Genomic DNA, 12500 nt, shown 5'->3' with positions numbered 1-12500 from the left:
TCAGGGCCTGTAACACCTAGAGAGCCAATAAGATTCGACGGGGACGGTTGCAGAGTGTTTTAAAACGTTTCCAAAGGTGGGGGTAGACAGGGCCGCCGGCGTCATAATGGTGATGGCCCATCCCCTGTGACCAATTTCCAATGCGTCTCATTCACTGAGTTTCGACTGTATAAGGCTCAAACCACTGTGAAAAGACTGGCGACATCTAGTGGAAGCAATAGGAAGTGCTCATTGAACCATTGTTAACGGTGTGATTAATAGGGAAAGATGAGAAGTCGAGTCCACAATTCAGAATTCCACTTCCTGTTTCAATCGGTCTCGGGGTTTTGACTGCCATATGAGTTCTGTTATACTCACAGACACCATTCAAACAGTTTTAGAAACTTTAGGGTATTTTCTATCCATATATAATAAGTATATGCATGTCCTAGCTTCTGAGTTTGATTAGTAGGCCGTTGAAAATGGGAACGAATTTTTTTCAAAATGCGCTGTGGCGCCCCCTATCCTAGGGTATCCTCAAGAGGTTAACACTTTTTTTGTGTTATTTCATAGTTTTGATGGCCTCACTATTATTCTACAATGTAGAAAATAGTTTTTAAAAAATGTAAGAAAAACCCTTGAATGAGTAGCTGTGTCCAAACCTTTGACTGGTAATGTACAGTACATGTAAACAGGGGTGGAAAGTGACTGGTAGCAGGAATATAAATACTTATGGTAATATACTAGTGGTAATACAGTGCCTTCAGAAAGTATGCATACCTCTTGACATATTCCACATTTTGTTGTGTTAGACTGAATTCAAAATTGATTACATTGATTTTTTTCTCACCCATATACACATAATATCCCATAATGACAAAGTGAAAACAGGTTTTTAGAAATGTTTGCAAATTTACTGAAAATGAAAGTATTCACACCCCTGAGTCAATACATGTTAGAATCACCTTTGGCAGCGATTACAGTTGTGAGTCTTTCTGGGTAAGTTCCTAACAGCTTTGCACACATTACACATGAAAATCCAATGACAAGCATAGCCATAACATGATGCAGCCACCACCATGTTTGAATGTTTGAAGAGTGGTACCCAGTGATGTGTTGTGTTGGCTTTGCACCAAACATACCGTTTAGTATGTAGGACATAAAGTTATTTTCTTTGTCACATTTTTAGCAGTTTTACTTTAGTGCCTTATTGCAAACAGGATGCATGTTTGGGATATTTTTATTCTGTACAGGCTTTCTTCTTTTCCCTCTGTCATTTAGGTTAGTATTGTGGAGTAACTACAATGTTGTTGGTCCATCCTCAGTTTTCTCCTATCACCATTGGCCTCATGGTAAAATCCCTGAGTGGTTTCCGTACTATCCGGCAACTGAATTAGGATGGATGCCTGTATCTTTGTAGTGAAAACTTCACCATCCTCAAAGGGATATTCATTGTCTGCTTTTTAAATTTTGTAATAGGTGCCTTTCTTTGCGAGGCATTGGAGAACGTTCCTGGTCTTTGTGGTTGAATCGTTTTGAAATTTACTCCTCAACTGAGGGACCTTACAAAGTATTATTTTACTTGTTTACTCCTGAACTAATTTAGGCTTGCCATATCAAAGGGGTTGAATACTTATTGACTGAAGACCTTTCTCAATTTAATCCATTTTAAATTCAGGCTGTAAAACAACAAAATGTGGAAAAAGTCAAGGGGTGTGAATACTTTCTGAATGCAATGTATATACTGTACATGTAAACAAGAGTAACAGTGACCAGTAGCAGGATAAAATAGATACCCAGGGAGTAGCTGCTAGCTAGAATTGGCACTGTGGTTTACAGGCTTCTCATGTCATTTTCAGCCTCCCAGAGGTGAGTCATACAGGCAGGGATCCAACCCCAAATTATGACGCATGGAGAAAATCATAATACCTTTTTGTGTTCCTCAGTAATTAGTCATAACGCATGAATTTTATTCAGTTCATAAGGAATGATTCATATTAAAGGAATAGTTATTCAAATATGAAGTTAACACATGTATTTTATTCAGTTCATAAGGAATGATTCATATTGAAGGAATAGTTATTCAAATATGAAGTTAACACATTTTCGACTTACAAAGGCGGTTGTCGCTTCATTCACACAGAATGTTCATTAGCTTGTTATTTAGCAACATCCAGCATATTCTGGCAAGTTTCTTTCCGAGCATGTAGCAACGCTAATAGAAATACACTAGGCTGATTCGTAGCCTCCTTTTTTGAGTGAGAGATTTCCCAAGGTAAAGTTTGTTGTCTGCTGCCCTGGCATTCTCAAGGTCACAGTGAGGGTCACAGTGAGGTCAGTGCATCTGTTTCTCAGGGAGTTTGAACAGCTGCAGCCATTCCCACAGAAACTAAAATGTATCATGGGGAGAGAAGGTAGATGCAGAACACGTATTCCTCAATTCCACATAATCATCTATTCTTATCTGTCAAATATAACCCCTTCAACTTTTAGTCGTTGATAAAGTTGGCAGCTAAGGTTGAAGAGTGGTAGCGAAAGTTTAGGAGGTACATGTATGAGTCAATGTATTGTATCTAAATGTGAAAGTTACTCTGGAAAAGTAGGTTTATTAGTTCATGATAATAAGGTAACTATTGGTGTCAATGAGTATGCTGTTGAATTCAAACATATGATTTCACTATATACAGTTGAAGTCGGAAGTTTACATATACACTTAGGTTGGAGTCATTAAAACTCCTTTTTCAACCACTCCACAAATGTCTTGTCAACAAACTATAGTTTTGGCAAGTCTGTTAGGACATCTACTTCGTGCATGACACAAGTCATTTTCCAACAATTGTTTACAGACAGATTATTTCACTTATAATTCACTGTATCACAATTCCAGTGGGTCAGAAGTTTACATACGCTAAGTTGACTGTGCCTTTAAACAGCTTGACAAATTACAGAAAATGATGTCATGGCTTTAGAAGCTTCTGATAGGCTAATTGACATCATTTGAGTCAATTGGAGGTGTACCTGTGGATGTATTTCAAGGCCTACCTTCAAACTCATTGCCTCTTTGCTTAACATCATGGGAAAATACAAATAAATCAGCCAAGACCTCAAAAAGAAAATTGTAGACAAGTCTGGTTCATCCTTGGGAGCAATTTCCAAACGCCTGAAGGTACCACGTTCATCTGTACAAACAATAGTACGCAAGTATAAACACCATGGGACCGTGCAGCCGTCATACCGCTCAGGAAGGAGACTCATTCTGTCTCCTAGAGATGAATGTACTTTGATGCGAAAAGTGCAAATCAATCCCAGAACAACAGCAAAGGACCTTGTGAAGATGCTGGAGGAAACGGGTACAAAAGTATCTATATCCACAGTAAAACGAGTCCTATATTAACATAACCTGAAAGGCTACTCAGCAAGGAAGAAGCCACTGCTCCAAAACCGCCATAAAAAAGCTAGACTACGGTTTGCAACTGCACATGGGGACAAAGATCTGACTTTTTGGAGAAATGTCCTCTGGTCTGATGAAACAAAAATTGAACTGTTTGGCCATAATGGCCATCGTTATGTTTGGAGGAAAAAGGGGGAGGCTTACAAGCCGAAGAACACCACCCCAACTGTGAAGCACGGGGGTGGCAGCATCATGTTGTGGGGGTGCTTTGCTGCAGGAGGGACTGGTGCACTTCACAAAATAGATGGCATCATGAGGGAGGAAAATTATGTGGATATATTGAAGCAACATCTCAAGACATCAGTCAGAAAGTTAAAGCTTGGTCTCAAATGGGTCTTCCAAATGGACAATGACCCCAAGCATACATCCAAAGTTGTGGCAAAATGGCTTATGGACAACAAAGTCAAGGTATTGGAGGGGCCATCACAAAGCCCTGACCTCAATCCCATAAAACATTTGTGGGCAGAACTGAAAAAGTGTGTGTGAGCAAGGAGGCCTACAACCCTGACTCAGTTATACCAGCTCTGTCAGAAGGAATGGGCCAAAATTCACCCAACTTATTGTTGGAAGATTGTGGAAGGCTACCCAAAACGACACGTTTGACCCAAGTTAAGCAATTTAAAGGCAATGCTACCAAATACTAATTGCGTGTATGTAAACTCCTGACCCACTGGGAATGTGATGAAAGAAATCAATAAAAGCGGAAATAAATAATTATCTCTACTATTATTTTGACATTTCACATTCTTAAAATAAAGTGGTGATCCTAACTGACTTAAGACAGGGAATTTTTACTAGAATTAAATTTCAGGAATTGTGAAAAACTGAGTTTAAATGTATTTGACTTAGGTGTATGTAAACTTCCGACTTCAACTGTATAAATCCCCCCCCCCCCCAAAAAGTGTACTTCTATTTTCTTCAACACCCTCAGTCAGATTTGAAATTGACCCAAGCCCTCTAACCCTGTCCTGTCCTCCCTCAGGTGATGAGCCAAGCAGAGTGTCAACAGAAGAACCTGGTCCAGTCCATCGAGTCCCTCCCCACGCGAGGACCCCTTTCCTGCCTGGACCAGGACCTCCTGCTCCTCAAAGCCACGTCAGCTGCCACCATGAGCTGCCTGGGAGAATGCCTGAACATCCTGCAACAGACCCAGACCCACAGCCAGCCCCAGGCCTCACAGCCCAACCACACCTGCGGTCCCCCCTCTGGTGAGTCCGCCACAGGCATCCCCCACCCCGTCTTCCCTCAGACCCCGACAGCAGCTGCAAGGGCCTTATAAGGAGAACACCATTCTGAGAGAAGTCTTAGAATCTGGTATCCAAGAGAAAGAAGAAGTTCCTGAATGTGTAGTTAGAGAGTTCCTCCTTACAGCGCTACAGATCCCATACGAAGCTATCGTCAAAATCCAACTCGAACGTGTACACTGCTTCGGACAGAGAGGGCAGAGGTATGAACGCCCAATCGTTGCCAAATTTGCTTTCTTGAAAGATAAAATAATGGTTAAAAGCCTGTTTAAAAGACTTGCTGGCACGAAAATAGGCATGAATGACCAGTTCCCGAAGGAAATTGCAGAACGGCGTAAAGTTCTGTATCCAATTTTCAAGAAAAATAAATTGAAACGGTAACGCGAAGCTCTCGTAGTCGATAAACTGTATATTGATAACCAAATGTTCAGACACACAGACTACTCCATGGTTATTCTAAAAATTACAAAGTTCTCATAGAGGAGACAAATAATGAAACACACAATTCTAGCCCTGTTATGTATTGTAATAATACCCCCAAAAAAGATATAGCGCTTTTCTATCTATCTTCAACTATAACTAATTGGGACACAAAAGCACATTCAACATGGCAGAGATAAAAACACAGTAGATAGAAGGCATAGTATGTGGGTATGTATTGAGATGGATGGTGTGGTTTGTGTTTTTTGGTGTTTGGGTAAGTGTGGCGTTAAGTGAATGAGAAAGGAAATGGTTGCATATCCCAGAACCAATGTATGTCTGTGAGCAGGGGTTGTGAGAGAGCTTTCAATTTTGTGCAGATGAGGGATATAAACTTAGCAAAAAAAGAAATGTCCTCTCACTGTCAACTGCGTTTATTTTCAGCAAACTTAACATGTGTAAATATTTGCATGAACATAACAAGATTCAACAACTGAGACATAAACTGAACAAGTTCCACAGACATGTGACTAACAGAAATGGAATAATGTGTCCCTGAACAAAGGGGGGTTCATAATCAATAGTAACAGTCAGTATCTGGTGTGGCCACCAGCTGCATTAAGTACTGCAGTGCATCTCCTCCTCATGGACTGCACCAGATTTGCCAGTTCTTGCTATGAGATGTTACCCAACTCTTCCACCAAGGCACCTGCAAGTTCCTGGACATTTCTGGGGGGAATGGCCCTAGCCCTCCGATCCAACAGGTCCCAGACATGCTCAATGGGATTGCGATCCAGGCTCTTTGCTAGCCATGGCAGAACACTGACATTCTTGTCTAGCTGGAAATCACGCACAGAACGAGCAGTATGGCTGGTGGCATTGTCATGCTGGAGGGTCATGTCAGGATGAGCCTGCAGGAAGGGTACCATGTGAGGGAGGAGGATGTCTTCCCTGTAACGCACAGCGTTGAGATTGCCTGCAATGACAACAAGCTAAGTCCGATGATGCTGTGACACACCGCCCCAGACCATGACGAACCCTCCACCTCCAAATCGATCCCACTCCAGAGTACAGGCCTCGGTGTAACGCTCATTCCTTTGACGATAAACGCGAATCCGACCATCATCCCCCTGGTGAGACAAAACCGCGACTCGTCAGTGAAGAGCACTTTTTGCCAGTCCTGTCTGGTCCAGCGACGGTGGGTTTTTGCCCAAAGGCGACGTTGTTGCCGGGGATGTCTGGTGAGGACCTGCCTTACAACAGGCCTACAAGCCCTCAATCCAGTCTCTCTCAGCCTATTGAGGACAGTCTGAGCACTGATGGAGGGATTGTGTGTTCCTGGTGTAACTCGGGCAGTTGTTGTTGCCATCCTGTACCTGTTCTGCAGGAGTGATGTTTGGATGTACCGATCCTGTGCAGGTGCTGTTACACGTGGTCTGCCACTGCAAGGACGATCAGCTCTCCATCCTGTCTCCCTGTAGCGCTGTCTTAGCCGTCTCACAGTACGGACATTGCAGTTTCTTGCCCTAGCCACATCTGCAGTCCTCATGCCTCCTTGCAGCATGCCTAAGGCACGTTCACGCAGATGAGCAGGGACCCTGGGCATCTTTCTTTTGGTGTTTTTCAGAGTCCTTAGAAAGTCCTCTTTAGTGTCCTAAGTTTTCATAACTGTGACCTTAATTGCCTACCGTCTGTAAGCTGTTAGTGTCTTAACGACCTTTCCACAGGTGCATGTTCATTAATTGTTTATGGTTCATTGAACAAGCATGGAAAACTGTATAAACCCTTTACAATGAAGATCTGTGAAGTTATTTGGATTTTACATTTTAGTTGACTTTTTATAATGCATTATACATCTTTATTTATTTATTTATTTATTTATTCTCCTATCATGGGAACTACATTTTTAAAATAAATTATACATTGAATGTATTTATTCATGGTCCTATATTGATGGAACGGTCCACAACCCTATACCCTAGACACCCACCTGAACGACCCAGATACTAAGGAGAAGTTCCTATCTGTTTTATGGGCCTGCTGTAAGCGGCCTGTATGCAGCCAAAATGCGGTCAGAGACCTTCTAGAGCAGCACCGCCCCCTCAAGATTTTGAGCCTGCTTGGCAGGGTTGGTCCTGCAAAGCCAAAGCCCCCTGATGGGAGAGCATAATGTACAGTGGGGGAAAAAAGTATTTGATCCCCTGCTGATTTTGTACGTTTGCCCACTGACAAAGAAAGGATCGGTCTATAATTTTAATGGTAGGATTTTTTGAACAGTGAGAGACAGAATAACAACAAAAATATCCAGAAAAACGCATGTCAAAAATGTTATAAATTGATTTGCATTTTAATGAGGGAAATAAGTATTTGACCCCCTCTCAATCAGAAAGATTTCTGGCTCCCAGGTGTCTTTTATACAGGTAACGAGCTGCGATTAGGAGCACACTCTTAAAGGGAGTGCTCCTAACCGCAGCTTGTTACCTGTAAAAAAGACACCTGTCCACAGAAGCAATCAATCAATCAGATTCCAAACTCTCCACCATGGCCAAGACCAAAGAGCTCTCCAAGGATGTCAGGGACAAGATTGTAGACCTACACAAGGCTGGAATGAGCTACAAGACCATCGCCAAGCAGTTTGGTGAGAAGGTGACAACATTTGGTGCGATTATTCGCAAATGGAAGAAACACAAAAGAACTGTCAATATCCTCGGCCTGGGGCTCCATGCAAGATCTCACCTCGTGGAGTTGCAATAATCATGAGAACGGTGAGGAATCAGCCCAGAACTACACGGGAGGATCTTGTCAATGATCTCAAGGCAGCTGGGACCATAGTCACCAAGAAAACAATTGCTAACACACTACGCCGTGAAGGACTGAAATCCTGCAGCGCCCGCAAGGTCCCCCTGCTCAAGAATACATATACAGGCCCGTCTGAAGTCTGCCAATGAACATCTGAATGACTGAGGACAACTGGGTGAAAGTGTTGTGGTCAGATGAGCCCAAAATGGAGCTCTTTGACATCAACTCAACTCGCCGTGTTTGGAGGAGGAGGAGGAATGCTGCCTATGACCCCAAGAACACCATCTCCACCGTCAAACATGGAGGTGGAAACATTATGCTTTGGGGGTGTTTTTCTGCTAAGGGGACAGGACAACTTCACCGCATCAAAGGGACGGTGGACGAGGCCATGTACCGTCAAATCTTGGGTGAGAATCTCCTTCCCTCAGCCAGGGCATTAAAAATGGGTCGTGGATGGTTATTCCAGCATGACAATGACCCAAAACACACGGCCAAGGCAACAAAGGAGTGGCTCAAGAAGAAGCACATTAAGGTCCTGGAGTGGCCTAGCCAGTCTCCAGACCTTAATCCCATAGAAAATCTGTGGAGGGAGCTGAAGGTTCGAGTTGTCAAACGTCAGCCTCGAAACCTTAATGACTTGGAGAAGATCTGCAAAGAGGAGTGGGACAAAATCCCTCCTGAGATGTGTGCAAACCTGGTGGCCAACTACAAGAAACGCCTGACCACTGTGATTGCCAACAAGGGTTTTGCCACCAAGTACTAAGTCATGTTTTGCAGAGGGGTCAAATACTTATTTCCCTCATTAAAATGCAAATCATTTTATAACATTTTTTACATGCGTTTTTCTGGATTTTTTTGTTGTTATTCTGTCTCTCACTGTTCAAATAAACCTAGTATTAAAATTATAGACTGATCATTTCTTTGTAAGTGGGCAAACGTACAAAATCAGCAGGATATCAAATACTTTTTTCCCCCACTGTACAAGGAAATTCTCAAAGCTGCTAATGAGAACCTTGACGACCTTGTACCAGCCGGTGGGGATTCCGGTGGGGTGCCCCCACCCAGGCAGTGGCAGTGCTGGCATCACTAGCTGCAATAACCCATGGGGAGGGGGTCACACTCAGACATTCAGAGAGGGGGTATATTATTGTGGCCATGGTGGCACAAAATCAAAAGGTCTGACTGCACGGAGATGCTTGAGAATATGGTCAGTACGGGGGACCATGTTGTGGGTGTTTCAGGGGAAAGGGGTATATCTGACCTCCATCATCTAGGACGTGACAATGGTTAAGCAAATCTCCCCACTTCTGCCCCTTTTTTGCTCAGTCTTGCAGGCCTTCTCATACAGCTGCAACTGTATATGCAGTCGTAAATCAAGACCTTTCTTGAGTTGGGCTCTGGGACGGTGCAACTGTTGAGTCTATGGTTGTTGTGAGGGAAAGGGGTTGTGTGTGTGTGTGTGTGTGTGTGTGTGTGTGTGTGTGTGTGTGTGTGTGTGTGTGTGTGTGTGTGTGTGTGTGGCTGTGTATCCCACAACTGTTGCGAGGGAGTAAAAGATGTTATGGACAATATAGGATGAGTCACAATAATTGTTTGCTATAATAATAATTGCTTGCCATAATGTTCATTTAATGTTGTAAATGACTATTGTAGCTGGAAACGGCAGATTTTAATTTAAAAAAATTAAATATCTACATAGGCATACAGAGGCCCATTATCAGCAACCATCACTCCTGTGTTCCAATGGCACGTTGTGTTAGATAAACTTGTATTATCATTTTAAAAGACTAATTGATCATTAGAAAACCCCTTTGCAATTATGTTAGCAGAGCTGAAAACTGTTGTTCTGATTAAAGAAGCAATAAAACTGGCCTTCCACTTAAGTCAAATTTTGCATTGATGTCAATGGAAGACTAACCGAACATTTGGAAGTTAGGATTCGCCCATTCAAGAAAACCTTCCAGCTTTTCACATTTTACTCCTAGTTCAAGATCAGTTTCGGTTTTAAATACATGGTTATATTTGACATAAGGTTGGGGTTGAGCTGACCCTAGAGCAGTACTTATGAACAACCAACCTCTGTCTGGTGCAAGTAGATGTAATGGTTTGGCTGGGAATGAGGATGATGGTTGGGATGGGAGTTGTTTCTCTCAGTCTCCTTACGTCTTCTCATCTGGTGTTCTTATTTATGTCCTAACAGTCACTCTGCCCTGTACGTCAGACAGGGGGTGGTGTGGAGTGGGACCGCCAGGCCGCAAGTACAAACCAGTTTCTTTCCACTGCCTTGCTCACAATGCGTTGTCTTGGGGGGGACCTGCTGTGCCCCGGCTCCGGCATGCGCCCCCCACGCACTAAGAGTTGTATTGAGTGTTGGGGTGTTGGGTTTAAGGGTAACTAGGGTGAAGGTGGCACTGGCATGGATGTATTCCAGATTAGGACTGTGGCACACATCCATTCCACACTGTCCTGAGCCAACCCTTGCAACAGCCACTGCATGGGCAGGGTCACATTGTTGCATGGCGCCCGAAAAGCGTCAAGCACGAGTTCGGACCACGAATTGGCTGACTGGCACGGTCCCTCCGGGTCACCCCCTTTAGAAATCTATTTGGCGCTGTGAGTACTGTATGCCTGGAGCTTTTTAAAGGTCTTTGTGAAACTTCCGGAAACCCTGTACTTTCTATTGGGTGGCCTACTGAGTGATGTCATGGAGGATCTGGCTGCTCGTTGCTTTCTTGGTTCTCGTGCTCCCACTTCTAAACAGCTTGCTGACGGCCCATTTGAAATGCTTAACTTGGAGCGTTTCCTTTTTGGAGATCAAAATCCATAAAGGAATGAATTGCCTTGCCAAGAGTTTTATTTTATCCCCATCGTGAAATAACTAGCAAATGTGCCATGTCTCCATTGAAATGGTACTAAGGGGCAAATCAAGTGGCATTTCACACAAATGAATGAGGGCTGAGTGTGTTTGACTTCTTTCTTGTATGGGAGGTGGGGAGGAGGGAGAATGTGTTTGTTACTTGAACTCTGTGAAGCATTTATTTGGGCTGCAATCTGAGGCTGGTAACTCTAATGAACTTATCCTCTGCAGCACAGGTAACTCTGGGTCTTCCTTTCCTGTGGCGGTCCTCATGAGAGCCAGTAAAGCGGCACAAATGAGGAGCATTGAGGTCCCAGCCCTGAAATGGAAGATAAAGCATACTGTGCATGAATGTTTTTCCGTACAACACACCTGGCCTGCAGCATAACCCTGTTCACACGCATGTCTGTTTTCATTGACACACACTCTCTTTTAGGTGCTTCTTCTGCTTTTGGTGGTGCATCATCTTCATTGTGTGACCATCACTAAGCTCACAGCTATTCAGTGACAGCCACTGGATATCATCCAGATTTGATCAGGGAGGACAAATTGATTCATTCCTGGCACGAGAAAATGTATTTTCTTTCCCCAAAAGAATGGACAACTACAGTTCCCCCCCCCCTACAATCTCTCTCACTCTCATGACCTACCTGAATAACATTTGAATAACTGCTCATAGAATAACAACCCGAATTGCATCACGTATAACAAATGTTTTATGTTCTTACAAAGGATATTTCATTAGTTCCTTCACTTCTTATTTTTGTTCCTTTAACAAACATACATTTATTTTAACTTCAGACTAAATAGGTAGAGAAAATGCAACAAAGCAGGGACCTCAGCAATGCAAAATGCTGGACCTCCGCAGTGCTGCCACTTGTTATACAGTACTCTCTTATGTGCATGCATTTTTAAATGGAGGATACCATCAGCTACAGTAGGGGTTTGCTGCCCAGAGTACTGAGGGCTCTGCCTGTCAGATCAACAGAAGCCTGCATGGAGGGCAGTGTCAAAGCATTGTGACACCCTGGGCACCTCGCCAGTCGACTCGGCTCAACTGAACCATCAATAATGGATACGAGAGAGTAGAGAGACGGAGGTGCATTAGAGTTAACCCAATTTCAACTGGGGGAGGAATGGAATTTGGAAACGGTCCTCAGCAGCACTCTACTTACAGGGCCTTGGTTGCATGAACTTGCATTAGGTAGGCCGCAGCCTGCGTTTGAGATCATCCTACTAGACAGGTAGCTGAACTTGCGTGGGTGTACACTAATTATAGACCGGAGTCATGTGACTTGACCAATCACGTGTCAAGGTGGGCACTGCAGAGCTTAGCATCTCAAGACACTATTTGTATGGTCTTTCATTTGGTCGGTTATGTGTGCTCATCAAAATGGTTAAACAACTGAAACGGTCCCATGCCGCTGGTAGATCATGTTACAAAGATTTGGCCATACACATACAGGTGGGCACTGAATGACATGCAGGGGGAAGTGGAACAAATTCAATACACAGGTTACAATTACCTCCCTCTCCATTTCTAGCCCTTGATATCTGGGAAGTCGTGACTTGTATTAACAAGCAAGAAAAAGAAATCACTTCATCATAGGCACAAACACAACACAAAGACACCTTGATCACAGTTGACAGTTTCCATAACTTGTTCATATCCTAAATGTATTCACACAGTATGTAGGTCTAGTTCTTATCAAACACGTGTACAAATGACCAGTCATTTTCAGACATAATG

At 43.3% G+C, this 12500-nt stretch overlaps 1 protein-coding gene across 2 annotated transcripts in view; it reads left to right on the top strand.

Annotated features, from left to right (window-relative positions):
- LOC106588203 (oxysterol-binding protein-related protein 10) overlaps positions 1 to 12500 on the top strand; it is a 156453-nt gene that overhangs the window by 93161 nt on the left and 50792 nt on the right. For both annotated transcript variants that reach the window (XM_014176964.2, XM_014176963.2), the window contains exon 6: positions 4413 to 4638. In XM_014176964.2, coding sequence (XP_014032439.1) covers positions 4413 to 4638 — 226 coding nt within the window. The remainder of the gene's footprint in view (positions 1 to 4412; positions 4639 to 12500) is intronic.

The sequence above is a fragment of the Salmo salar genome, chromosome ssa27 (genome assembly GCF_905237065.1).
Source record: "Salmo salar chromosome ssa27, Ssal_v3.1, whole genome shotgun sequence".
Classification (NCBI taxonomy): Eukaryota; Metazoa; Chordata; class Actinopteri; order Salmoniformes; family Salmonidae; genus Salmo; species Salmo salar.
Note: the sequence above shows the minus strand (reverse complement) of the source record. Positions and strands in the feature narration are given on the sequence as shown.